The sequence below is a fragment of the Gracilinanus agilis genome, chromosome 1 (assembly GCF_016433145.1).
Source record: "Gracilinanus agilis isolate LMUSP501 chromosome 1, AgileGrace, whole genome shotgun sequence".
Taxonomy (NCBI): domain Eukaryota; kingdom Metazoa; phylum Chordata; class Mammalia; order Didelphimorphia; family Didelphidae; genus Gracilinanus; species Gracilinanus agilis.
This window is the reverse complement of record NC_058130.1, coordinates 649807130-649834560: the sequence shown is the minus strand read 5'-3', so window position 1 is coordinate 649834560 and position 27431 is coordinate 649807130. Positions and strand designations below refer to the sequence as shown.

The 27431-nt window shown below is 36.3% G+C and overlaps 1 protein-coding gene across 2 annotated transcripts in view; it reads left to right on the top strand.

Annotated features, from left to right (window-relative positions):
- Nucleotides 1–27431, top strand: part of RSPO2 (R-spondin 2) — a 239854-nt gene that overhangs the window by 108034 nt on the left and 104389 nt on the right. The window contains exon 2 of one of the 2 annotated variants that reach the window (XM_044658255.1): nt 1224–1412. The exons of the other annotated variant lie outside the window; for it this stretch is intronic. Coding sequence (XP_044514190.1) covers nt 1224–1412 — 189 coding nt within the window. The remainder of the gene's footprint in view (nt 1–1223; nt 1413–27431) is intronic. 2 annotated transcript variants of the gene reach the window in all.

Here is a 27431-nt window from a genome sequence, read left to right as displayed (position 1 = left end):
GAGATGGGTCAGTCACTTAATTGAGAGCAAGATGCAACAGATTGGTATCTACCCAATGTCAGGATGATAAAAGAAAGACCCTCACATTTTGGGTGAAACCCAGGATAAGCTTATGGGAAGACATAGATGAAAGTTATAAGTGACCAGCAGCCTTGCATGGCTTATAGTTTGTATTGTTGGAACTAACATCTCAGCATTATGAGATCAACAATCTTTTGCATATTAGAAGCTAGTTCATCACAGGAGAGAGCATTCCAGCCTCTCAATCCAAAATGGTTCATTTCACCTGCTGTTTTCAAGCATTCATTAAACATTTACTATGTACTTGGCATTGATAAGTACTGGGAATACAAAGGAAGTCAAAAGATAGTCCTTACTCTTAGAAAGTCATAGTTAAATGAGAATAACATGAAAACACCTAGGCACAAAACAGTATCAAATAGAGGTAATCATTAAAATTCTGTAAGAGGAGAAACTTGCGCAAGGTCATTGAGAGGTTTTAAAAATGTGACTACTAAGATGGTGAGGGCAGTTAGGTGATGCTGTGGATAGAGTGCCAGGTCTGGAGTCAGGAAGACCTGAGTTCAAACATGGCCTCAGACATTTACTAGCTGTGTGACCCTGACCAAGTCTTTTAACTCTTTTTGCCTTAGTTTTCTCATCTGTAAAATGAGTTGGAGAAGGAAATGGGAAACTACGCCAGTATCTCTGGCAAGAAAACTCCAAATTGGGTCATGAAGAGGTGGACATGACTGAAATAAACAAACAACAATGCCAACAACCACAATAATTAATATAATGATCAGAACTTGGACTTAATATAATCATTTTATTAGATATAATTTGAAATGTTAAAACCTAGTATTCAGAGAAGACAGAACTCTTCTGATTGCTTTATTACAAGTTATAGTCTAGCTATGTTAGCCTTATCTAGCATTAAAATTTCAATGAGTCAAACTTTATCATTCCTTGTCCAACTTCATTAGATTACACCATGATGTGTTATGAAAAGGTAAATTTAGAATGAATATTAACATTGGTAGGTTTTATGCATTATCGTTTGTATCTATTTGTATCTAAAAATATTTTCTGATATAAAGTGTTTAATACTTGTTTATTTATGTTTCCCACCTTATTACTGATGCCTGTTTCTCTACCTTACTCTGAGACTCTTAACTTTTCAGAATGGTATATATTATTTGCTTTTTGTTTTTATTTTGCAGCTAGCTACGTATCAAATCCAATTTGCAAAGGTTGTTTGTCTTGTTCAAAAGATAATGGATGCAGCAGGTGCCAACAAAAGTTATTCTTCTTTTTGCGAAGAGAAGGTATGAGGCAATATGGAGAGTGCTTACATTCATGCCCTTCAGGATATTATGGACACAGAGCACCAGACATGAACAGATGTGCAAGTGAGCATTTACATCCTTTTTTAAAAATATTGTTTAATTTGAGCAGTATTAAATTAAATTAAATGCGTCTTAATATAATGCATTAATATTGTAAACTACTATATATAATCAGAAGTTAGTAATGTCTGTATACTTTTACCCTAATGGAATGTAAAGGTTTACTGTGCTCATGGTAAATGAATAAAATAAATGTACTAGACAAAAATTTGATTTACAATGGGTAGAAGGTAATTTGAGCTCTAAGAAGAGGAAAGAATATTAATTCAAGTCAATCGACAAAACTATTTTTATTTTAGGCATTGTGCTAGGTGCTGGAGATTTAAGGAGAAAAGAAAAATAATCCTTACCCTCTAGGACCTTACATTCCAATTGGGAAGACAATATGTGCTGCATATGTATAGGGATCTTCCAAACATACAAGAAAACAAAAGGTAACCTTGAAGAAGACGGTACCAATAGCTGGAGGGGTACAGGAAAAGCTTTGTTCAGAAGGCAGCAATTGGGTTAATTCTTGCATGAGGCCAAGGATTTCAGGAATTAGAAGTAAGGAAGACATGTGTTCCAGGTATGGGACAGGAGAAGGGCAGCCAGTATGAAACTGTAAAGGCTGGACAATGGTTTGTTGTGTGTGAACAACTTACATTGGGAGAGTATCAGTGAGTTGTAGATTACAGAGAGATGTAAGAATGTGGAAGAAGGATAAAAATGAGACTAGAATGAGACCAAGTTTTGAAGAGCTTCAAATACCAGTAGAATTTATTCATAGAGGTGATAGGGAGCCATGAGAATTTATGGAGTCAGGAGAAGGGAATAACATAATCACACTTTTAAGAAAATCACTTTTTCAACTACATGAAGGATGCATTGTAATTAGAAGAGACTTAGGGCATGGAAACAAAGGAGGAGGCCATCAGAATAGTAAGAGTAAGAGGTGAGGAGGGCTTGAGTTAGCAGAGTGAGAAAAGGCTATTTTTTGAGGAATGATTTGAACTAGAAGATTGTATGGGAACAGCAATATAATTTCTTATTCTTTAAGAAATCAGTACTTAAAATTTGGGGGGCATTAAATTGATACTCCCTGTGTGACTTAGTGCAGGTTACTTGACCTCAATAGACCTCATCTTCCTCATCTTAGTTGGACTTGATAACCTTTGAGGGTCCCTTCTAGCTCTGGGTTGATTATCCTGTGATTAGGTAGAGGGATCCAGTTCTCTAAGTGAATATCAAGAGTTGGTTTAGTTTCTATAAATCTTGTTAATATAAAGTATATTCTTTGGTACATATTAAATTTGAACTAAATCACCTCTGAAGGTTTGAATAGAAAGTGCTCTTATGAGGATGAAACCAATTTTGGGTCAATTCTAGTTGCAGTTAATGACTTCTAAGATCCCTTCCAGCTTAGAAGCTGATTCTGTCAAGGTGAAAGAGATACAATGGGTTCCTATTCAGATCATACAGTTGTGATTAGGTTGATAATGCTATCAAAATGGATTGTGAACAGGGCACTCTGCACGGAAATGTTATTATGGACAATGTTTTACTTTCGTTTCTTAAAAAATGAAGACAGCATTTGGAGAAGCTATTTATAAAAAAAAAAAGAAAGTGAAAGGAGGGAGAAAAAGATTCTTTGAGCCAGCCTTATAAAGTAGATACATAAATATTAAATAGTTTACTTTGCTGTAAATGCTACTAGTAAATGAATGGACATTGATTTCAATGTTCTTTTCTATTGACCTGAGGTAAACTGTTGCTCACCTAGAGCAAGCTGAGGAATAGTTGTTAGTAGTGAGATTGTTTTTAGCCAATATGTGATAATGAATTGCTAATGGTCTTTAAGCTTCTTTGAATTGCCAAAATTCTTTACAAATGTGCATTGACTGTTCCTCATAGATAATCTTATTCTTATTCCAAATCAGAAGTTGAAAGTCAGAAAATAATAATAATGGCTCATATGTATATAGCACACATAGATTATCTCACCTTATTGTCTGGCATTTTAACTCCTAGCCTGTCTCTATGAATCTGTTAAATTCCACTTCCAGCAACCCTGACGAAAAAGCTAACCTTTGCCTACTTTTCTGCAGACAGGAAGTATAGGAGACTTAGAATTAGTGGAGATTGAGGTTTGGTTCCTACCTCGTATACTTCCTAGGAATATGACTGGGCAAATCATCAAAGTTTTCCTAAGGCTCAGTCTCCTCATTTGTAAAAATAGAAATAAAAAATATCTATATAGGATTGTTATGAAGCTCAAAAGACACAACATACATTGAGTCCTTCATAAACCTTAAATGCTATATAAATGTCATCTCTTATTATTGCACAGAAAATAGGGATATAAAGTCAAGGAAGAATCCCCTGGAATGAAGGGGTAAATGGATGGATGATGACCAATTAGCAAGTCTTAGAACAAATGTATCACAAGTCACTTAAATTCTCTGACACTTTAGTCTCATGTGTAAAATGAAGGTTTTGGACCGTATGACCCATAAGCTCATTTCCAACTTTAAATCTATGGTCCTATGATCTTTCTATTTACACTTTAGTTTTTAAAGGTAACAGTTTAAACTGTTAATCAGAGGCATCACTGTGTGGAATGTTGACTTAGCTTGGTTTCTTGGTGTGAAATACAAGCCTGTTGAAATTCAAACATACTTATAAATCCTCTGCCTTCTACAGGAATTTATTAAACATCTGAGTGTATTTATTTATGGCCATGAATGGCCCCAAACTCTTAGCTACCCCCGCCATGGACATTAGCTGGCACTTGAACTTTAGCCATCATATACAAACACACACACACACACACACACACACACACACACACACACACGTACTTTCTAAAATTGTAAGGAGTTTAAAAATTAGTTCTTTTGGAGTCACTTGTGTATTTTTTTGTCAGCAAACTGATTTCAAGCCCTTCTATAGAAAGAGTGTGCCTAAAACTGCACTGATTGTTTGGGGTTTCTAATCGCAGCTTTGATATCAAGGATGACTTGCATGGTTTAGCTTATTCCTAGGGTTTATTTATGACAAATACTGTCATAAATATAAGGACTGTGGACTTATAGCTAGAAAGATACCGTAGTGACTAGCAATTACAACTCAATCCATTTTACACATGTGGAAAATGAGACCCAGAGTGGTTAAGTGATTCACATTGTCACAGAGGAATCAAAGGAGCAGAGGCAGGATTTGGACTTAGGTTTTCTGAATCAAAAGCCAATTTTTTTTTCCATTATACCACTGATTAATGGATTCATTGTTGTAAAATCACTTATGTCTAAAATACACTGAAACATTTCTTTCTATGGTATGTGGTCTTTTGATAAAAGTATTTAAATATATTAATCTGTTAACAAAATTCTCTAATGGCCTATGATATTTTGATTGGAAGTTCAGAGACCTGCATTTGAGCTCCCATGCTGCTAATTAATTTTGGGCAAAATAATCTCTCCTGATTTCTGTTCCATTATTCTTTTCCATATCTGTAAAACTGAGTCTTCAGATTCCAAAATTATTTTGTCAGACTCTTATGCGCAAATTGTAATTTGGATACATAATCTATCACCAGCTGTTAGTGCAAGCAATATGGCAAGGATGGACTTTAGGAATTTCCAAGCGGAATATTGCTATTTTAGCCTTACCTGATTTAGTCATAAATCTCCCACTTAAATCTCTCTCTCTCTCTCTCTCTCTCTCTCTCTCTCTCTCTCTCTCTCTCTCTCTCTCTCTCTCTCTCTGTCTTTCTCTCTCTCCCTTACACATACATGCTTTTCCAAAATAGCTAAGTTTAAAATGACATTAGCAAAGAAAACGTTTTTAGCATCTTTTAAAGCAGTGATTCCCAAAGTGGGCACTACTGCCCCCTGGTGGGTGCTGCAGCAATCCAGTGAAGCAGTGATGGCCACAGGTGCATTTATCTTTCCTATTAATTGCTATTAAAATTTTAAAAAAGTAATTTCCATGGGGCTATGTAATATTTTTTCTGGAAAGGGGATGGCAGGCCAAAAAAGTTTGGGAACCACTGTTTTAAAGTAACAAAAGCTTAAGGCATTGTTTAATATCTTGGTGTTTAAAAGTCTTTAAAAACAAAGTAAACAAAACAAAACACAGTTCATTCTGAATCTTAAATTTAAATCAAAAGCTCCTCTTGGTAGCTCATTCTAAGTCTTCAGCCTTTCTTAACTGTAGTGTCCCAGGTCCAAGGAAAGATCTTTGGTAGAGTATATCCAGTTATATCAGTCTTTAATAAATTGGTTAATCTCGGCAGGTCACAATTTAATTTATAAAAAAAGGGGTTGAACTAGTTGCTGTCTTCTCCCTATTTTCTTCCTCTTCCTCATTTCCGCCTCTAGATAATCCTTGATTCTCTGAACCTTCTAGTGTTAGCCCCTGGCAGTCAATTTACCTCTTTAGACTATTTGAGCTAATTAAAGCAAAGACCTTAGTATGGTTTTCCAGCATTCCCTGTCAATTAACAAGATCCACAGGATACTCTGTTCCTCTTCGATATCTTACCCATATGCCACTGCCTACCTCTGGTGTCTCTGCTTCCTTTCCTCAAACTCATTCTTCAACTCTCTGTAATCTGACTTCGTAATTCAATTGAAACTGTTCTCTCCAAAATTACTAATGATCTCTAACTGCCAAATCTAATGGTATTTTCTCAATCCTCATCATTCTTGATTTCTCTATAACATTTGAAACTGCTGACAGCTCTCTCCTTCTGGATATTCTCTGGTCTCTGGGAGTCCATGACAAGTTCTCCTCCTACCTGTCTGCCTATTCTTTCTCATTTCCTATTGCTGAATATTTATATATGTCAAACTCATTAACTATGTTTGTACTGCAAGACTCTGTCCTGAATCCTTTTCCCTTTTAGGTCTATTCTTGCTCTTGGTAATCTCATTAGCTTTCATGGTTTCAATGATCATTTCTCTGTAGATGATTTCTGGATCTAGAGGTCCATCTTTTTCTTTTTGCTGAATTTGAGTTTCACATCACAAACTTTCTATTGTCTATTATGTATCTTGAGCTGGAGGTTCCTTGGAATTGCAAAATAACCCAGGTTAAAAACAAATCCTCCATCCCTCTTTCCAATTTTTCCCCTATTGCATACTTCCCTATTACTATTTTCAAAAACCTTTACCTTTTGTCTTAGAATCAATATTTATTGGTTCCACAGCAAAAGAGTGGTAAGGGCTAGGCAATGGAGGATTAGTGACTTGCTCACAGCTAAAATATCTGAGGCCAAATTTGAACCCAGTATCTCTTGTCTCTAGATCTGGCTCTCTAAATCTACTGAATCACTTAGCTGCCCCCTCCCTATTATTGAGAGTGATACCATCCCACCTCACAACCCAGGCTACCCACCTTAGTGTCATCCTCACCTCATCACCCTTACTCATCTCATATCCAATCAGTTGCCAAATCTTATCATTTCTACTGTCATAATACCTTGTACCTCTGTTGCTTTCTCTCTTTTCACATAGCCAGCATCCTTTTCAGGAGCTTGCCACCTACTTCTCATGTTGATCTTTTCCTAAGTGGTCTTCCTTTCTAAGATCTGCTCTGTTCCAGTCCATCTTCCTAATAGCTGCCAATGTAAGGACTGATTGTTTCATAACTTACCCCATACCCATTTCACAAAAGTAAAGTATTTCCTTATCATCTCTAGGATCAAAAGTAAACTTTGTATGGCATTCTTGAATGCTCATTGTATCACACATAATCCCTTCCTGTCTTTCTAGATGTCTTAAGCACTTCTCTCCATTTCCTTTAAGTTCCAGCTGTGTGGACTTTCTTACTGTCTTCCCTCTCCCTTTTTTGTCTTTGCTCTGGCTCTCCCCAGTTCCTGGCATCATTTCATACTCTATCTCTCCCTCTTAGAATCCCTGGCTTCCTTTAAAACTGATCTCAAACCCTTCCTTTAGCAAGAAGTTTTTTTGTGCCTCGAAACCCCCTACTGGATCTTCTCTGTATGTGTCTTGTACAGCAGTGGTGTCAAACTCAAATAGAAAGGAGCCACTAAAATGTACATAATGATCCAAGTGTGCCACATGTTGACTTAGAAAACCACATATGTGTATACATTTATTTCTTTGAATGAATACATCACTCATTAAAATCAGATAGGAACTACATTTTAATGTGGTTTAGGCCACCCTCAGGAGTGTTGTGGGCATCTGATAACACTGGAGTAATGACTATACCTGTTTACGTATATATTCTCTCTCCCACTGGAATGTAAGTTTCTTTGGGGCAGAGAGTTCTTTTGCTTTCTTCCTTGTATTCTCCACCCTTCCCACAGTTCCTGGCATATAAGTGCTACTCAGCAGCTAGCTTCTTATAGCAGCCTAAAAAAATATAGCACATATTATTACTGACTGAGGAACCTAGCGAAGATTTATACCATGGTTTCAATGGGATAAATGTTTTCTGGGTCACAATTCAGGATTCTGGGCAGTAGCTTTTGGCAGCCTCTGGCTCTGATGGCAAAGAGTTTGTCCTGGGGGAAAGGAGGGGTGATGCCTGGATCTGGTGATGGGTGAGATGGCCTATGTATGTAGGACTCTCCTCTGGTCATCAAATTATCAGTTTCTAAATAGAAGCTTCTTTTAACAAGAAACTCACTGTCTTTTTTCCTCACACACTCCTCTCTTCTGAACTTCCCTATTACTCTTCCTTAACTGTTTGATCACACTTATCCCACCTACTTATGCACTCTGTTGCCAAATCTTGTTACTTCCACCCTTACAAACAGCTCTTGTGCATGTCCGCTTCTCTCTTCTCACTGCTGCCCACTCGGGGCAGGCTCTCATTAACTCACATCCCTACTAATGCAGTCGTCTTCTGGCTGGTCTCTGTTTCAATTCTCCTCATCCCAGTTCATCCCTTCACAGAGCTGCTAAAGTGATCTTTAAGTGCAGATCTAACCATGTCACTATTCAGCTCAATACACTCAAGGAGATCCCTATTATGTGAAGTATAAAATAGAGGTTTTTCTGTTTATCTTTTAAAGTTCTTTGTTCCCTGGACCCTTCCTCCCTTTGTAATTTTCTAGTACTTTTCTGCTCTGTATGTATGCTACAATTCAGTGATACTGGCATTCTTGTTATTTTGACACACAACACTCAACTTCCTGACTACCATTTTCTTTGTGGTCGCCCACTCTTGAAATGTTCTTCCTCCTCACTAATACTTTCCAGCTTCCTTCAAGCCTTGACTTATTTCCTCTCTTAGAAAGAGCCCTTTCTCAGTTTCCCTCTAGTGCTTTTCCTCTGAGATGACTTCCCTTCTTGGGTGTATGAGGTGTTCTATACTGATCCCTTTTCAGGGCTGCTCACTCATCTTTGGTGTCCATCTCTCACCCAACTCTCTCCTATGTCTCCAAGAAATGATAGCACGAATGCAGAGTGGCTGCATCCCATTAAAACCATCTTAGCAGGGGCAGCTGGGTAGCTCAGTGGAGTGAGAGTCAGGCCTAGAGACAGGAGGTCCTAGGTTCAAACCCGGCCTCAGCCACTTCCCAGCTGTGTGACCCTGGGCAAGTCACTTGACCCCCATTGCCCACCCTTACCAATATTCCACCTATGAGACAATACACCGAAGTACAAGGGTTTAAAAAAAACATCTTAGCAGAGAAGCAAAACCAGGTTAAGGGTGATAGACCTTAAACACATCAGTTAATTAGGGGAATGTCTCCCCCAAGCACGCGAAGACTTCTCCCTGTGGCATGAGTGGACCAGAACAATTTATTCTAGTGGCCATAAAGATGGCTGAAGTAGGTGCCGTGGAGCATTTAGACCTTAGTCAGATATCCAAGATACCAAAGTTATCGCTGCATCTCTGGCCATCACTAATTGTCCTGACTTTATCTTGTCTTGTCACTGGATTTCAATGACTTTGGAAGAGAAAGTGAGGCTGATGATTGTGCAACTGTCTCACTTAAATCTGGTTATGCCATTGGTCTTCCTCACAATGAAGAGCAAGTGACAGCTTACAATTTACACTGTATAAGTCTTATAGGTACAAACTTGATTGTATGTTGCTTCTCTCTAGCTTCTTGAGGACCAAGACTGTGTTTTTCAAGACACCAAACATTTATTAAACACCTGTTCTGTGTCAGATGCTGTGTTAAGTGCTGTGAATATAAATCATTCCCTGCTCTCAAGGAGCTCACAGTCTAATGGGAAAGATGACATGTGAGCAGTTATGTACAAACAAGATTTATTTTTGTCCTTGTTTGTATCCCCAGAGCTTAGAACAGTCCTTGGCATGTAGTAAGTCCTAATGTTTGTTGACTGACTGGTTACTATTAATGTCCCTCTGCAGTATGTCCTATTTATTGCTTTAATTATTTACTCTTAGCAGGCCTCATGTTAGCAGTACTTTAGATATTCTGTTTTAGGAAGATGAGAACAATTGGTATACTAAATGAAGAGAGTTCATATCTAAAGAGATCTTATAAAAATAATAACAGAGCCTTTTTACCATTGGTCAGGGGATACTGCAACTGACATCAAAGCCATGCAGAAAGTATCTAAGCAGGTTGTTGTCCGACATAAAAATATTTTTGGAAGAATTTTCTGATTTGAGTTTAATTATTTTTGCTATTCTCAATCATAGAATTTTAGAGCCAAGAGGGACTAGTGAACACCTGGACTGTGGCCAAGGTCCTTTAGGGATTTTTATAATGGGAAAATGTGATTATTTTTGTCAAAGGCTTAACAGAGCTTATATACCAACAACAAGGATATGATTTGAACTATTGACCATAATAATCTTGTAGGAAATAGCACACCTAAATATCTATTTCCCAGGCTTAAAAAATAGTGACACACCTCATAGCTTCGTAGGGCTTTTAAAATATTTGTAGTCAGTGAATCTGAAGTTAATTATCCTTTTAGAGATATGGATATAGGATTTACTGGCATTTAAAAATAACTTAGTTAAGCTTTAGTTGAGAAAGTAGTATGATATAATTAGAGTGCTCTAAACAGACCACAAGGATCAAGTCCCAACTTACAAACCGTATAAACTTAGACTAGTCATAGCCTGTCTTAGGTTGCTTCCTTTCCTGCAAAATAGGAAAAAATAGTTGTCCTATTTACCAAGTAGAATTTTTAGAAAAGTGACTTGTAAACTTTAAAGCAAGATGTAAATGTATTATTTTATTATTAATTTTAAAATAACATTCATTTAGATTGAATGTGAACATGTGACTAAGAAACAAACATCACATGCCCTGTGACTCCAGCAAAAGAATCGTGTAAAATTTGTCATTTGTACATTTCTGTTTTAGAATGAACTACATTGAGAGGTCTTTAAGCAAAGTCTACATGACTGGTTATTAGTTGGAATATTTCCTTTAACTCAGAAATTTTGTGATTTTATGAAGTATGTTGAAAGACTGGTAATAGCTTAAATATGTCATTTTGGTAAAATATTTTCATTTCCCAATACATAACATTTTTGTGTCTCTGCCCTCTTCATGGATAAGGTGGTATGGGGAAGTAGATGGGAAGGATGGCCTTGGATTCTGGAGGATTCTGAGTTCTAGTCTTGCCTGTGACACATCTTTTGATCATAAATGTCTTTTAATGTCTTAGTGGCCGAAGTAACTCTTTAAAACAGCTGATGTGATTTTGATCTGAGTTGGGGGATGTTCTTTATCAGTCATTACACATTTCAAGATCAAAATAACAATAAAAGACTTTAGTGATTGGTAGGTACATATGGGTCAGGGTACAAGTAGGGGAAATAACAAAAGTATCTGACATCTTTACATTCAGGGACCTCACTTTCTTCATATTCTGGGAAGATAAGACAGGTAAGATTTATTGAACAATATAATAAAAGGTGGAAAAGTGTCCTATGTGGAATCTTGAATTATACCATGTAGATATTAGAGAATAGGACAAAGTATAACATGTATCTGAAAAGTTATCCAGTTGCTGCTTAAAAATCTTGAATGTAAAGAAACTTGCCATCTCTTAAGGCAGCTCATTTTCTAGTGGATAGCTATAGTTGGAAGGTTTTTTTCAGACATCAAGCCTAAATTTTCCTGGAATGTGCAGTCTACTGGATGCCATATTTTGATCTGATATAAGGTCTCATTGTTTTGTTTTGTTTTCAGAGTAACACTACTGACCCAATTCAAATTTGCAATGCGCTTATTTCTCTTTGTCTTCTTCATTTTAACTGTTTTCTAGCCACATCTTCCCCTCTCTTGTGTTTGTGTGATTGGTTTAAAAAACAAAACAAAACTGTAGGCCTGATGTTGTAGGACATTTTAGTTATACCTAATAAAATTAATTCATTAGAATCTGTCTGCTGTTGATATCTTTTAACATTTTAATTCTGTCATCTGACATTTTCCCTCCCAACTTCAGGTCACCCATCAACTTGATAAGGATGCTATCAAGTCCTACTACTGATCCTTACTTCCTCTATGCCCTTGGACAAATTACTTAACTACCACCCTTTCCCCTGAACCAAAATCACAAAATTCGAGAGGTGAAAAGGAACCTGAGGGACTGTCTAATTTAAACTGTACATGAGAGGAATCCCTATTATAACGTGTCCAGTAAATGGTCTCTCAAGAAAGACCAATTAGAAGGCTACTTTGAATTCTAGTAAGAAGTGAAAAGAGCTTGAATTAGGATGGTAGCTATGCAAAAATTAAAACATGGGTGCACATGAGAAATGTCGTGGAGAAATTAATGACAAAATTTGGCACCTGATTGGATATTTGGGGTAAGAGTGAGAATTTGAGGATAGGGAGAAAATGAAGAGTTCTGTTTTGGACATGTTAAGTTAGAGATCTGACTGCTCATATGCAGTCTTTTTTACTAGATCTTCATCTAAGAATTGATGCTTAGTATTGGTTGATTCTAAGACAAAAGGTAAGGGTTTTAAAAAAAGCTGAAGCTATTTAGTATAAGTGAAGATGACCCAAGAGAAATTCACACAATGTATCTTTTCAAGTGTTTGAAAGCATAGGAAGAGGAATTAGACTTATTCTATTTGTTTATAGTGAATAAAATTAGGAACAATGGATGAGACGCAAAATAAAAAAAATTAGGTTTGATGTCAAGCTGATAATTGAAGCTGAAATCATAGAGTAAGAGACTAATAGGAAAAAAGTTTCCAGGAAAAAAGCCTTGGGAGTAGACCCACAGTTAGTAGGCATAATATAGTTGAAAGTCTTGCAAAGAGTGGTCAGATAAGATAAAAGGATAATGAAGAAGAAAACTATGTCATAAAAACCCAGAGAGGAGAATATTCAGAAGAAGATTCTTAAATGTTTCCATGAGGTCAAGAAAGAGATTTAGAAAAGAACAGTAGACTTGTCAGTTAATAATATTAATCTTAATGGCTAGCATTGACATTAGCAATTTAAGGGTTGCAAAGCAGTTTCCATACATAATCTTATTTGGTCACAACCCTGAGAGGTAAGTGCTATTATTGTTCACATTTTTACAGTTGAGGAAACTGAGGTAGATAGCAATTTAAGTGACTTGATCAATGTCACACAACTAAGTGTGTGGGGCTGGATTTGAATTCAGATCATCCAGACTCCAGGTCTGTGCCACTGGTAATTTTAGAGAAGCAAGTTATAGTTGAATAATGAAACTGGAAGCAGAATGAAGAGGATTTTATAAGCAAGAGAGGAAGTGAGGGAACTTAGTATTATTAACTTTTTCAGGGAGTTTCAGATTCAACATCTAATGTACTCCACTAGTTCAAATTCCTCCAAATTAGCCACATGATGTCCTCTGCCTTATACAGCTGAAGGTCTCTCTTTCATTAATTTTATTACAGCCAATTTTCACAGAAGCCAGATATAGAAGTTCTCAATTACCAATTGATGCAATTGGTTTAGATGGTCTCTAAACTTCCTACTCTAGGTCTGTGATTCTATGTTTCTCAACAAGGTCCTGGAGGTATACCACTATAGACCTCCTTCCATTTGATTTAGATTGAGGGGTTTGCTGCTAAATGTTTAACCACCAACTCTCTGGGTAGGGAGATACAAGTTTGCAGCACACACTTTTAAGTTTAATCTACATTACTGACATTTCTTCCATCACTTTCTTCAGCCTAGACAATCAACAAAACAACAAATTAAGCCCAGACTGGTAGCATCTGCTGGTTCTCAAGGAGTAAATATTCACACTGATAATGTAAACAGCCTGCTTCCATGAGCCTGTACACAGTTCCAGCACGTTGCTGCTTAAATTCATTAAAGGCTATTTCTTTGGACTAGACATTGAAACCGATCTGAATCTACCTAACTGTAATGTTTCATTAGGGTCTTAAGGAACTTGGAGGCCATCTAGTCTATGCCAATATCTTATAGATGAAGCTAAGGCCTAGAGAGATGAAGTGACGTGGGGATGGTATTCCAAAAGCAAGTGGAAAAACCCAGGATTTGAACCTAAGGATCTTCTAGCCCAAAATGTGATCTAATCTATAGATTTCTGTCTTGTTCTAAAAGAAAATTTTTTTTTCTTAATGCCTTAATGTCAGTCCATCACATGGAACCTCTGTTCTAGTATAATTGTGGTGGTTTTATTTTTAAAGGAACCCCCCCCCCAACTAAAAACATCACCACTATCATGACTACCACCACCACCACCTACCACTCTTGCTCTAAACAAATCTAGAAAGTGAATCAGGGCAAATCCAGGAAAAAGCTGTAGTGAGTTATTTGTCCAGCCCAGCTTGGCAAAGGGATGCAGTCAGAATCATGGCAGGAGGTTGCTGCATGTCAGATACTAGGGTGTGAGGAGAAATTAGATTCATATCAGGGCACCCCCAGGCTCATACAAGGGTACTCCAAAGCAGCAGTTGCCAACTGATAGCTCAATTGCCCATTACCCAGTCCTGGGTCACAAATCCAGGGTAGAATGAGAAGGGAAATTTTATATGAGGTTGGGGGGAGTGGGAGATAGTGTATGGCTGATGTACTGAAAAAGGAGGAAATTCAGAAGTCAGCAGCAGATGGATCCCAAGCCAGAGCAGGGTCTCACTTCCTGCATCTAGCCCAGCCTTCAGAGGAATAACCAAAACAGGAATCTTAGAGCAAAGAAGCACCTACAATTCCATCATTCTGAGCCAAGAAAGCTTCCCAGCTGGCTGATAGGGACCAGGTCTAGCAGCAGTCTGTTGCTCAGACCTAAATCCAAGCCAAAAACTTTCAGAGTTCAGACCAGGGAAAACTGTCTCACATGATAAAGTGTGCACAAGTAGACAGATGTCTAGATAGATAAATGTCTAGATATACAGATAAGCTAACATTTGAACCTCTCTCAGTAGGGAAATAGGAGAAGAGGACGTTGGGAATTAAAGAAGAATCGATTAAGGGAGGAATTAGTCCTCAGCAAAATAAATTCTAACTAGGAATGCACAGAAGTATTAATAATTCCTCCTTCTCCTCCTCTTTCTCAAACCCCAACCCTGCCATAGCCAAGTCTAGGAATTGAAGGACTTATACTGGGCAAGTATTCTCTAGCTATATGGCAACATTTGGCTTTAAAGCAATTCTGTGATTTTTGCCTTTTTCCTTCATCCCTCTTACCCTCCCCCATCTTGTTATCTAGGCTAGAGTGTTAGGGAATTGGAGCTACTTTGAAGGTGAAAGAAGGTATTCCATAGCTAAGTGCTACAGCCCACAATCCCACATACTTTTTGATTGCTTGCCAGATTTGTTTGGCCACAATGTTGCATTGTAGTCTGGTGCCTTGTAAAATGTTGATTTTCTGGATTTAAACAATTTCTCCTTTGTCTTGTACCTCAAATTCACTTGGAATTTAAGCCAGGTCTATGAGATGACCCAGAGTAATAGGCAACAGAGTACACACTTTTTCCCCATGTAGAGCTAGTCTGACAACCCCTATCCCTCCCCCGTCCCTCACTTTGTATCTTCAACATCCTTGGAAATGATGATTGCCTGTAAATGAGATAGTATTTGTAAAATGTATAACACAGAGATAGGAAGTTGCTTAATAAATCTTTTCCCCTCTCTTTCTTTCTGCCAAGAGGTTGACAGTACTGTAATGTGATTGGTTGCTATTTTAGAGCTATTCCTGCCTCCTTTAAATGCAAAAGAAAAAAAATAAAAAGTACAGGCTAAAACTAAGGTGGGAGTTAAGAAAAATAGTTTTGAAATCAGATATAGGGTACACATTTCACAGAATCACAGAATTTGAAAGTTAGAGGGAACTTCATTAGTTTCCTTATTTATTGCACAAATGAAAGGACTCCCCACTCAAGAAGCAGTGTAAGTTGGAGGAAGGTGAGATTAGAAATAGAGGAAATGGAAACCATTCTACTTTTGGACAGCTACAATTGTTTGGAAGCAGAACACTTCTATGTGCCATTCTTCATATACTTAAAGATAGTCAACATGTTCCTACAAATGCCCAACTGCTCCCCTTATGTCATGAACTTAAGGCCCTTTTACTATTCTGGTTTCCCTACTCTGAACACTTTCCAACTGGTCTGTCCATAAGCTAACTCATTTTGAGCTATAAACCAGTAAAAACTCCAGATATTTTTAGAATAACTATTGTTTAATTTTTATACTTGCGAAATTGATTCTTTGTATAAAACTTAAAACTTTTCCCTCTTGAATTATATCTTGTTAGATTCATCCCAATGCTGTAAAGATGGATCCTGGCTGTGTAATTCAAAAAGTTAGCTATTCTTCCCAGCTTTAAGTCATCAGCAAATTTGATGGTCAGATCATTTTTGCCCTTATTCAAATCACTGATGAAAATCCTTTGGTATAAAATGTTAAACAACACACAGATCCTTGGCAACTTCCATTGGAGACCAGTTTTGAATCCCTATGATTGTATCTACTCAATATCTCTCCCTATGATCAGCAAGAAGAGTGGGAGATATTTTATCAAAAACTTTTCTAAAACATAGTTAAATTATTTCCACAATATCCTCATTATCTACTAATATAAAAACCTGTCAAAGAGAAAAATCAAAGATATTCTGTCATGATTGCCCTATAGTTGATGAAATCATTCTGCTTTTTGGAAATCACCTCTTCCCTTTCTAGATATTCATCAATAATCTCTACAATGATCCATTCCAGAATTTTCTCATGAATTGATTTGAAACTAGCCTATAGTATAAATTTCCTAAGCTCCCTTCTCTTTTTTGAAAATCTTGTGATACTACTTTTATTTTCTTTAACTTCAGAGTCAGCTAAGTGGCTCAGTGGACAGAACATTGAAATTGGAATCACAAAGTACAGAATTCAAATGGAGCCTCAGATACTTCTAGTTTGTGACCCTGAGCAACTCACTTAATCTCCATCTCCCTCAGTTTCTTCCATTGTCAATTATCCCATGTAATGGATATGAATCCATCACCATCAAAGGACCTATCTCTGCTTGGAGACTCCTTTTTCTTTTCAACATAACTTTATCAGATTTCTCCTTTTTAATGATCCCTTCATAGGTCCCAGATCATTCCAAGCTTAAGCATTACCAAAATCTTTTTATAGGACTATGCTTATTCATATTCATCTTCAGTCACCTGGCTTTCCTTATCCTGTGCTTTTCTTTGTTGCTTTAAATTAATTTTCCCTTCCCATTCTCTCTCATCAAGTAAAGTAATGACATTTTTTAAATGAGGGGAAAGCCTTCAGTATAAAACATATATATTAGGGCAAAGCAAGTTCTGACATTGGTCATTTCCTGAAAATTGTATATTACTTTAAAAATCTTAGTGAGTTCCCTGTGCATTCATTTCACTCTTTTAAGAAAAATCCCATTTTTTCTTCCTCATTGGAATTGTTTCCATTTGGGTCTTCAGAATTTCATTGTTGAGTGTCTCCATTTTAGTTCATAGAATTCCATGTATTTTTCTTTTAAACACTTTTGAAATCTTCTCTCACAAAATCTAGGTTGCATGTCAATCTATGCCCACATTTCACCTTCTTCTCTATCACAAACTTTAGAAAGATTCTTAGCATTTTTACTTAAACAATCAGACTACCTCAGTTTTCCAATTCCATAAAATGAAGATTAGAGTAGCAACTAATTTTATCATTTTTGAGGGATTAAAATGAAATAAAATTTGTAAATCATGTTGCAAACTTTAAAACATTATATATATGCTACTTATTATTAGCATTATTATTACTTCTATTATTATTGTTGTACTTGATTTGTGAGAATCAGATTTATATTCAAACTTCCCTCTGTTTATTCCTCCAACTTTTGAAGAATGAATCTCTCCACGCAGGCAAGTCAAGAAGTTATAAACTGTTCTTTTTGGCAGATATAGTGTTCCAGTAGATGTGTGGATGATTGAAGTGCCTCATTATTACCTTTTTATACCTCTATGCCAGACTTACTATTTGCCAAGTTCTTCATCCATTTTCCCCTTCTGTCCAGGTAGTCTCTAGTGTATTCCAACTACAAAAAATTTCTGTTTCTTTCTCCATCATGCTTACTCTCTCTAGTACTTACATTTTCTCCTTTTTTCAAAAACATTTTAAAATTTATTTTTCCACCTGATTATGGCTTACTAACCTTATTCCACCACCCTAGAATCAAGCATGACAAGTTTATTTTTCAGGCTCTGGAACTAAATTATAACAAATAAAGGGATAGCTAACTTCATTGCTTATTAAAAAGCTTTTGAGTATGTGTTGCTTGAATCTGTGATACATAATAAAGCCAATGTTTTCTCTCTCTTTCTCTCTCTGCTATTCTTAATGTCTCCAGATTATTTTGTGAGTGGGCAAGATGTAAATATTTAAACATCACAGAAAAGCTACTAAGAAAGACTTTTCAAATCTGAGTCTATGGCAGACTTGCTAACTATTGCAAGAAAAGGGGTAAGGGGCTTAAGAAATTTGGGTAGTCCAATTCTAATTTCCTTTTTTTCAAGGGCAAAGGGAGTTCAAGAATGAACTCTGGAGAGATGAAATAATATCTGAAATACAAAGATGTGTGTTATCTACTGAAGAGTTTTGTGAAATGGCAAATGATTCCTTGAGTGGGGCAGGATTATTATGTTTTTTCTACCCTTGATTAGTTTTATAGGATCTATTTGTCATTTAGGATATATAGATACTTTGGGCTTAGCTTCAAATTAAGTAGTCAGCTTTTTAGGTAATATCTTTTAGCATAGACAAGGCTATCTGGTATACTTTCCTTTTATTTCTTTTTTAGATATTTGATTTGATCTGTAGAACAATATCGGGAGCTTCAGAGAACCCAGAGATATTGACTTGTCCCTTGTAGTGTAGATGAGAGGACACTGGGTTTGGAGTAGAAGATCTGAGTTCAAAATCTGTATCTGATGTTTTCTGTGACCATGGGCATGTAAGACCTCTCTGGACCTCAATTTTCTCATCTATAGAATGAAGGAGTTGGACTGAATGATTACTGAGATTTTACCCAGCTCTAAATCCATTATCAGATGCCTAAATTATTAGTGAGAAAGTTAAAAGTGTGACTCAAATCTCTTGCCTGGAAGTCCAAATGTTCCAGGAAATCAGGAAATACTCAAGAGATTCACGCTATGTTATAGGTTTCTTATGAGAATACTTTTCTGCTTTATACATATGTCCTTTTGCCTCTCATTTGACTTACCTGTTATCATCAATTCAATCATCTGTTATACTTGACCTAAGTTCATTAAATATAAGGTGAAGAGTTTTTTTTTATTAAACATCTTCTATCATATACTTAGATCTCTGCTTATTTTCTGTTTTATTCCCTATTACGCTCCCTAAATGTACTTTTATTTGTACTCAACTTTAGGAAATTCATGCCATTTTCCTTACCACTCCCTAGCTAGTTAAGACTGTCTTGCCTTAAAACTCATGTCCTGTGAGATGACCTACATCTTCCTCCTGAATAGGGTTATCTCCAGACTTAGAATGCAGGCTTCCTTCTGTCCTCGGCTAAAAATAAGAAATAATTTGCTCTGGGCCCAAGATGGCCCTGGAAGGTCATTCAGTTGATCTGGCTCTTTTCCCCTTGCTATTCTCCTAAAGTTGGGCTGCCATAACAGCCAGGATGAGTTTCCTGGCCTAGTTTTTAGATGACATTTGCTTCCAGATTTAGCTTCTACTGATGTGGGAGTAGTTAGAAATGCAGAATTTTGGTGGTTTTTTTTTAAACTTCTTAGATTATTTATAAATCATTGTGAGCTTTTGAGGAGGAATTATAAACAACAGTGTTTAAAGTTATTGTTAAAAGTCTGAAAATAAAACAAAAACTCTTTGTATTTTAAAATGGCACATTTACATGATTTCAGTATGAGAGTTCTTGAAAATGTGACTAGGTTTAAAGTTACCTTTAAAAGATGACCTCGGATTAAAAAAAAAAAGACTTTACTGAGTTATCTTGTTAATATTTTCAGGTTTTCTGAGCTGAGTAGTGACAATCCTTTGGCCTTTGCTTAAAGACCAAATGACTAAATGGTGAAAGACTGTTCTAGTCATTTCAGCTATAGTCTGATTCACCTACCACCTGTGGGGACTTTGCATTCAGAGCATATCTTCGGAAGGGAGTCAATGTGGACAGTGTAAGAGAACACTATATTTGGAGTCAAAGGACCTAGATTAAAATTCTAGCTATCTGTATGATCTTGATCAAATCAATTAACCTCTCCATCACAGATTCCTGCTCTTTTTAATACAGATATTAGAACAGATGTCCTCTAATATTCCCTATAAGATAGGATGCTAAGATGAAGTAGAATGTAGGCTTGCTATGTATTGGTTTGTCAACTAATTTCAATCCCAAGTAGACCATTTGGAAAATTTCATGTATATTTTTAATCTTCCTTTTCTAATCATAATCTTAATTAGCATGGATATGTATATTTCTAGAATACTTCTCATTAATGTAGATCCTCCCTCCATTAATTAAGATCAAAATCTTCCTTCAGGTCACATTTTATTCATGTGTTCCTATTCTTCCCAACTCTTGCCTGTGTTCTACAATCAGTTCACTGTAAAAGTCATTTTAATGTACTAGGGACCTTCCTCTAGGTCAACTGCCATTGCATGGTTATCAGGGGCTACATATCCTTATCATTACACATCTTCCATTCTTGTTTCATTAGAGGCTCATGTCTTTCTGATCAGATATTTCTCTTGCCACTTTTTCTCACATGTAACATATTTTCTATTAACATTCATCATGCGTATTTCTCCTTTGCATTTTGGGTTATTCATGACTTTTAGCTCTTGGAAAATTAGGCTATTCTTTAATTAACATCCATATAAAATCACTGAACAATTCTTAGTGTTAATAAGTCGGGTCCTCCCTCCTCCCCCCTGTCCCTTGCCCCCGGAGTTATCTTGGAGATATTAGAAGTACTATACACAATTTCCTGAAGGCAATCCAGTCCATTGACCTCCTCCTTTTAATTATGGATTAATTTTGTTTCCTATCCACAGTATTTGATTAAGATAGATGAACTGATTTTCAAGTTTTATGGATTATCCATTGAACTATATAACCTATAGTCTAGCACAATGGTTCCCAAACTTTTTTGGCCTACTGCCCCCTTTCCAGAAAAAATATTACTTAGCCCCCTGGAAATTAATTTTTTAAAAAATTTTAATAGCAATTAATAGGAAAGATAAATGCACCTGTGCCCATCACTGCCCCGCCCCCCTGGATTGCTGAAGCACCCACCAGGGTGTGATGGTGCCCACTTTGGGAATCACTGGTCTAGCAAATGAGAATTCTTTGTTTTGCTTTGTGTTTTTTTCCATTGGGAATGGACCAAATTCTTTTGAATAATTATAGATCTCAGTCTGAATTACAGTATATTTAAACTTTTTCTATTTGACCTGGATCTGTGATTTTAGCTTTGTGGGGAACTACCAGTGTGGAAATTCCGTTTTTTAAATTGGCTGTTGTTTGTAACCAATGATCTTGGGGAGTTGTTTGGGAAAACATATATTTAAATGATTTTCAGGTAAGGGATGCTTCCCCCAGAGGCTAGCACAATGCCTTGTTCTTGCTCTGTCTTTGTCTCTGTCTGTCTGTCTCCCTCCCTCTCCATCCCTCTGTGACACATGCACACATGTACAGACCTGTGAATTGTATCAGTATAGGGTGATCCCAGTGAACAATTTCATTTTAGAAGGATTGTTTGGGAAATTAAGTGAATTTTATAGCCAATACGTGTAAAAGGCAGGACATAAGTTTTCCAGACTCCAAAGTCAACATTCTCTAGGAGGAAAAGCTTGCTTTTCCCTGCCTTTTTTGGCATATAATAGGCATTAAATAAAATGTTTTGGGGCATCAGTTTACTGTATGTATCAAAAAAAAGACGAATTCAGAAATTCTAAATTGGAAGGTTGGTCCTCTTTGTCTATTAAACCAACCACCCATTACTATTGTTTATTGAAAAAATTATATATTGCTCCCTGTAATTATTGATTTTTAAAAATTAAGTGAAGATAATTATTTTGGTAGTATTATTCTGAAAACATGAATGAGGGTACTGAGGCCCAGGTCACAGAGTGAGTAGTAGAAATGAGAAACAGATTTCAATCTTCCAACCCCAGGACCTTTGATTTTTGGCTAATAAGGGTTTCATAAAGGAGAAAAGTGTAGGATAATATAGCCCAAGTTAAGGCCATTAGGTTTGTCAAGGAGAAAGTCCTTGTGAACTTTGAGTCAAGTTTTTATAAAACAGGGGCAGATGACCAGGTAAAGGAGGAAAGAATGTGAAATTGAGAGAAAAGAGAGGAGGTAGGTGAAAGCTAGGAAGGAAAGTTAAGTTAGGAGGAATTGTACATTACACTGATTTCCAAAGTCAGGAAGACCTCAATCAAATCTAGCCTCAGACACTAATTAGTTGCATAATCTTGGGCCAGTCATTTAAACTCTATCTATCTCCGTTTCCTTAACTGTAATGTTGGGATAATAGCATCCACCTCTCAGGTTTATTGTGAGGATCAAATGAGATATTTGTAAAGTACATAACACAGTTCATGTCACATAGTAGGAAATTAGCTTCCTCTGTACCTGGGTTTATCAAAAAGAACTGAGCCCCAAATTCAGCCAAGTAGAAAATACTAGAAAGAGAACAATGGGTAGAAATCTGTTTATCTTTTTTCATATCAACTACTCTGAGAACCTTAGATAATAACATGGTTATTCTAACTAAGTTCATTGGCTATCAAGTGTTATAAATTAATGACTACCAGAACTGACTTATGTTGTCATCACTCTGTCCAAAATAGACCTCATCTTCCTTAAAACCACCTCATCTGATTATCCTGTTTCTGTGGAGGACATCAACACTTTTCAAATCACTGAATATCTGAGGCACCCCAGCTGCCTAGTCTCTTGGGGTTTTACTTCTACAGCTTCATGCATGTCTCTTAGTTTCTCCTCTCACAAAATAATCACCCTAAGTCAGATCTCTAGCTTCCTCATCTGGATTATTGTAATTGTCTTGTCTCTTGATTGGTTTTCATTTTATAGTCTCTCCCTTTTCCAGTCTATCATCTATGTAGCTGCCAATTAATATTTAGAAGTATAGGCTTGATTATACTTAACATATGACAGATGTTTGACTATATGACAATCCCCTGATCTCAAGAGCTTTTAGTGGCTCCCTTTTGTTAAATACATACTTTTTCTGTTTGATATTTAAAATTATTTGGAATCTTAACACTATTTCCAGCCTAATTATACATTGTTTTCCCTCTTAAGCTCATAGACTTATAGTCAGAAGGGATCTTAGAGGTTATCAAGTCCAACCTTCTTATTTTATAGCTGTGGAAACTGAGTCTCAGAGAAGTTTAATGGCTTACCTAGAATCACAAATCTAGTAAGTATTTGATGCAGGATTTGAACCCAAGTTTTCCTAACTACCAATCCTGAATTCAATCTAGTATGCTAGTTGTTTGCCCTATATTTTAGCCACAAAGATGGCATTACCTTATTCTTTGAGTCTTTTCACACCATTTCCTTTGCCTTTTTCTTTTTTAGGGGAACTCCTTACCTCCATTCAAGGTTCAACTTATTTGACCTCTTTCAGCAAGCTTATTCTGACTTTTAGTCACCTCTTCCACCATCATTTTATTTTGTATATAACTTTTATTTACTTATCTGTGTATATATTGTTTCCTCCGTGGAACACATAAGCTCTTTGAAGTTGGAGATGTTTTCATTTTTATTGTTAATCACCACAACTGTACCATAGTAGTCAGTTAATAAATCATTATTGCTTGATTTAAAAGCTGAGAATATAATTTTGGAAGTTTGAAATAGTTATTAAATTGCCAGATATTTTGCTGGACTGAACCAAAATTTAACAGTATTAACAACAGACCACAAAAAATGTGTTAAAGGGCACATCCCTTTTTCTGTTAACAATCAAAGATGAATAAACTCTTTGGAGGGGTTGTTGATTAGGAAGAGCAAAATCTCTTAATACATTTAACCCATCAAATTGACTGTTGTATGATTTCTGATATTGAAAAATAATATTACCACCAGGCAGTCTCATGTATGAGCATCTTAGAAGATGATTCAGAAAGTTCAGTAAAGTGTTGGATGATGAGTAACCAAATCTGAAGTTTAGATAATAATAATAGGCTTGTGTATAAATGACAAAGTGTACCTTTCCCTTCCCTGATTGATGGGAAAGAACTAAAAGAGATAGAAAGCATCCTAATGAGGAATGACTTCATGGACTTGACTCAACATTTGGATGTAAATGATTAAGCTATCTAATCAGCAAAGTTTATTATCAGGAAAGACTGATTGTACTTTGTAGAATACATGGGTATTTTCACTGGTAGAAGGGATTTTCTTCATAGAAGTTGCCTATGCCCATTGAAAACACAGGACCCATAAAAAAGTTTATCTTTAGAATTGTTGTCAAGACATCAAAAATTTATTATTCACTTGCTCTGTGCTAGGCATTGGGGATATTGTGACAGAGGAATGATTATTGCTCTTAAGGAGTAACAAGTACATATCAGAGCATATAGAGAATAAGCATAAAAACAATAACAAGGTTGCATGGGAGGAAAGACACAAGCAATTAAAGGAGTGAACATGAGAAATGGCTTCATGTGCAAGGTGGTTTTTAATCTGCATCTTGAAGGAAAAGAAAAATCCTCTTGGGTGGAGGAGAGGGGTGGGGAATTCATTTAGACACAATGAGTGACCAATGCACAGACATAGAGATGCAAGATAAAAGGTGGAGTCCCTTCTATGAGGAAGGGAGAGGAGAGCACTGTGGCTGGAATCACAGTGTTGGATGAAGAAAGATGTGAAATGAGCCTTGAAAGATAGGTTAAAACTATGTTGGGAAGGGCTTTGGATGTTCAATAAAGGAAGCTATTTGACAATAGGGAGTCACTGAAAGTTTGAGTAGAGTATAGTGCTATAGTCATATCTGTCCTTGGGGAAAATTCCTTTGTCAGCTGTGTTAGAGACTGGAGAAAGGGAGAGCCTTGGGGGAGGGGGACCAATTAGGAAGCTATTGCCAGATACTAGGTGAGGAGTGATGACTATCTGAACCAGAGTGTTGACTATAAATACAAGGAAGGAGTCATGTATAAGGCATGTTTTGGAGGGCATAAAAGCAAGATTTGGCAACTGCTTGCATATACAGGGTGAAAGAAAGTGTGAAGTCAAAGATAAGACTGAGGTTATGAATGTGGAGGATTGGAAGAATGATGATGCTTTGTATAGAAATAGAAGGTTTGAAAGAGAGTGGTTATCAGAGGATAGATATCAGAGGATAGTTGCATGTTTAACATGGCTAATTTGAGAGATCTCTGATATCTAGTTTGAAATGCCCACAAGCAGTTGGTATGTGAATTTAAATCTCAGAGGGAGAGTTGATGGCTGGATTTGTGAGTCATACAGAGAGATGATAATTAAGCCCATGGAAACTGATGAAGTCACCCAGACAGTATACAAAGAGAAGATGTTCCAGGACACCATATGGGTAACAGTATTTGTATATGAAATAAATGATGGTCCAGCAAAGGAAATTAAGTAGGAACAGGCAAATAGGAAGAATCAGAAAGAACTCTAGAGCAGAGAGGTCAAAGGATAATGGCTTCAGAGCTAACAAGTATGGTATAGTTCCTATGTTTTCAGAGAAGAAAACTGATGTAGTGATGAGTAAATTACTTAACCTGTCTTTTATCTCTACTAAGTGTCTAAGGTTAGATTCAAACCTTTCTTTTTGACTCTAAGTTTATTTCCTTTTTGGATATACCATAATACCTGAGTGCAAAGGAAGGTAGCTCAAGGACATGATTGAGATTACTGGAGGTCCCTTCCTTCCTTCCTTCCTTCCTTCCTTCCTTCCTTCCTTCCTTCCTTCCTTCCTTCCTTCCCTCTCTTTCTTTCCTGTAAGGAAGATGTGGGTGGACATATTGGAATGCAGTAGGGAAGGAGCCAGTTGATAGAGAGAGGTTAAAGTTTGGATGGGGAATGTGAGAATAAACAGTCTATAGGAAAAGACTGTAGAGTATAGTGTTGTTCACAAAGACAAACCCCAAGATCTAAAATAGTTTTAGAAAGAAATTGATCAATAGAAGAGAGTGAGCCAGAAAAGATGTGTGACCCCCCTCATCCTCCTCATTTCATCCAGGCTCTGTAAGGTTTTATATTATATAGGATTTAGAAAAGGGAGCCTGAACATGAACCACATTTACACAGTTAAAATTTTTCAAGATGGCAATTTGAAAGCAAAGTAGATTAAGATCATTATCAGTTAACTAAAATTTTGACAAAGCAAAAATGTAAACTTGAATTGAGCTATCACAAATCCTGGGTAATGTTACTCAAAACAAGAATGCTTTGGGTGGATCCAATATATGAAGGAACTCAAATGCCTTGTGGCCATCTCCAACATTTCTAGAAAGTTACTGGGGTCAGAATTCTGGGTGCAGATGACTTTAATTACATATTATTGGATTTAAACATATAACCATATCACCAAATGACATAATAAATTACTTTTTCTACAGTGTGATTAAGGACATATTGACAAGGAGACTAGAGGAATTGAGGAGAGAGTGAGGAATGATGTCCAAAGGTCTTAGACTGAAGAGAAGGGGAAGAAAAGTAAGCTGAAAGCTAAAGAGTTCAGTTTTCTCAAGAAATCCTCAGAGATCCTCAGCTAAAGTGGGAGTTTTGATGAGAGAAAAGAAAATTTCTTTGGATAGTAAGAAATAAAGAATCAATTAGGGACAAGTGAAATTATTGTTTTGCCTGAATGAGGACCCAGTAAAAATGGAACAATAAGAATTTATAGGATTTCCAGGATTTCTAAAGATTACAATATTTGAAAAGGTTCATATTCTATAAATTAATTTGAGATGATAGGGCAAAAATAAAAAAGAAATGAAAAATATGAGTACCAATAATTACCAAGCCAATTTTTCATAAAAATAATTCTAAATTTTTATTGCCATAATTTCATGTGGCCAAGAATATTATATTATTGCACAGGAGCATTTTAAATAGGAGTCAAACTTTTCAGTTGGTTTTATAAGGTATCAAGCCTGCTAATTATTTTTAACTTAATAGATTTGGGTGGTTTCTTCCTTTTTATATTCTGTTAAATGTTTTGTACATATTCTCATTTCTTTAACAATGGAACTGCTTGAATTTCAACAGATATCCAACTTTTTTAATGCCAATATGATAAGTGATGTTACCATAATTAAAATTTTAATGGACTGTATATGAATTATAAAAATGAATGTTATTGATTTATGATTTCAAATAAATAAGCCTTATATTTTTCTGTGCATTGAGGATCTTTTTCTGTGCTTTTGAATTTTCGCCAGATGATTAGTAGCATTTGTACATGTTTTCCCAGTGCTTATTTCATTCATGGGGTTTACTTTGGGGTTACTTACAGAACTACTAAGAATTATAGGATCACAACATCATATAATACAAATTGAAAGATAATACCATAGGTCCTCTAGTCCAACCCTCATTTGATTTGATTCTTAATTTT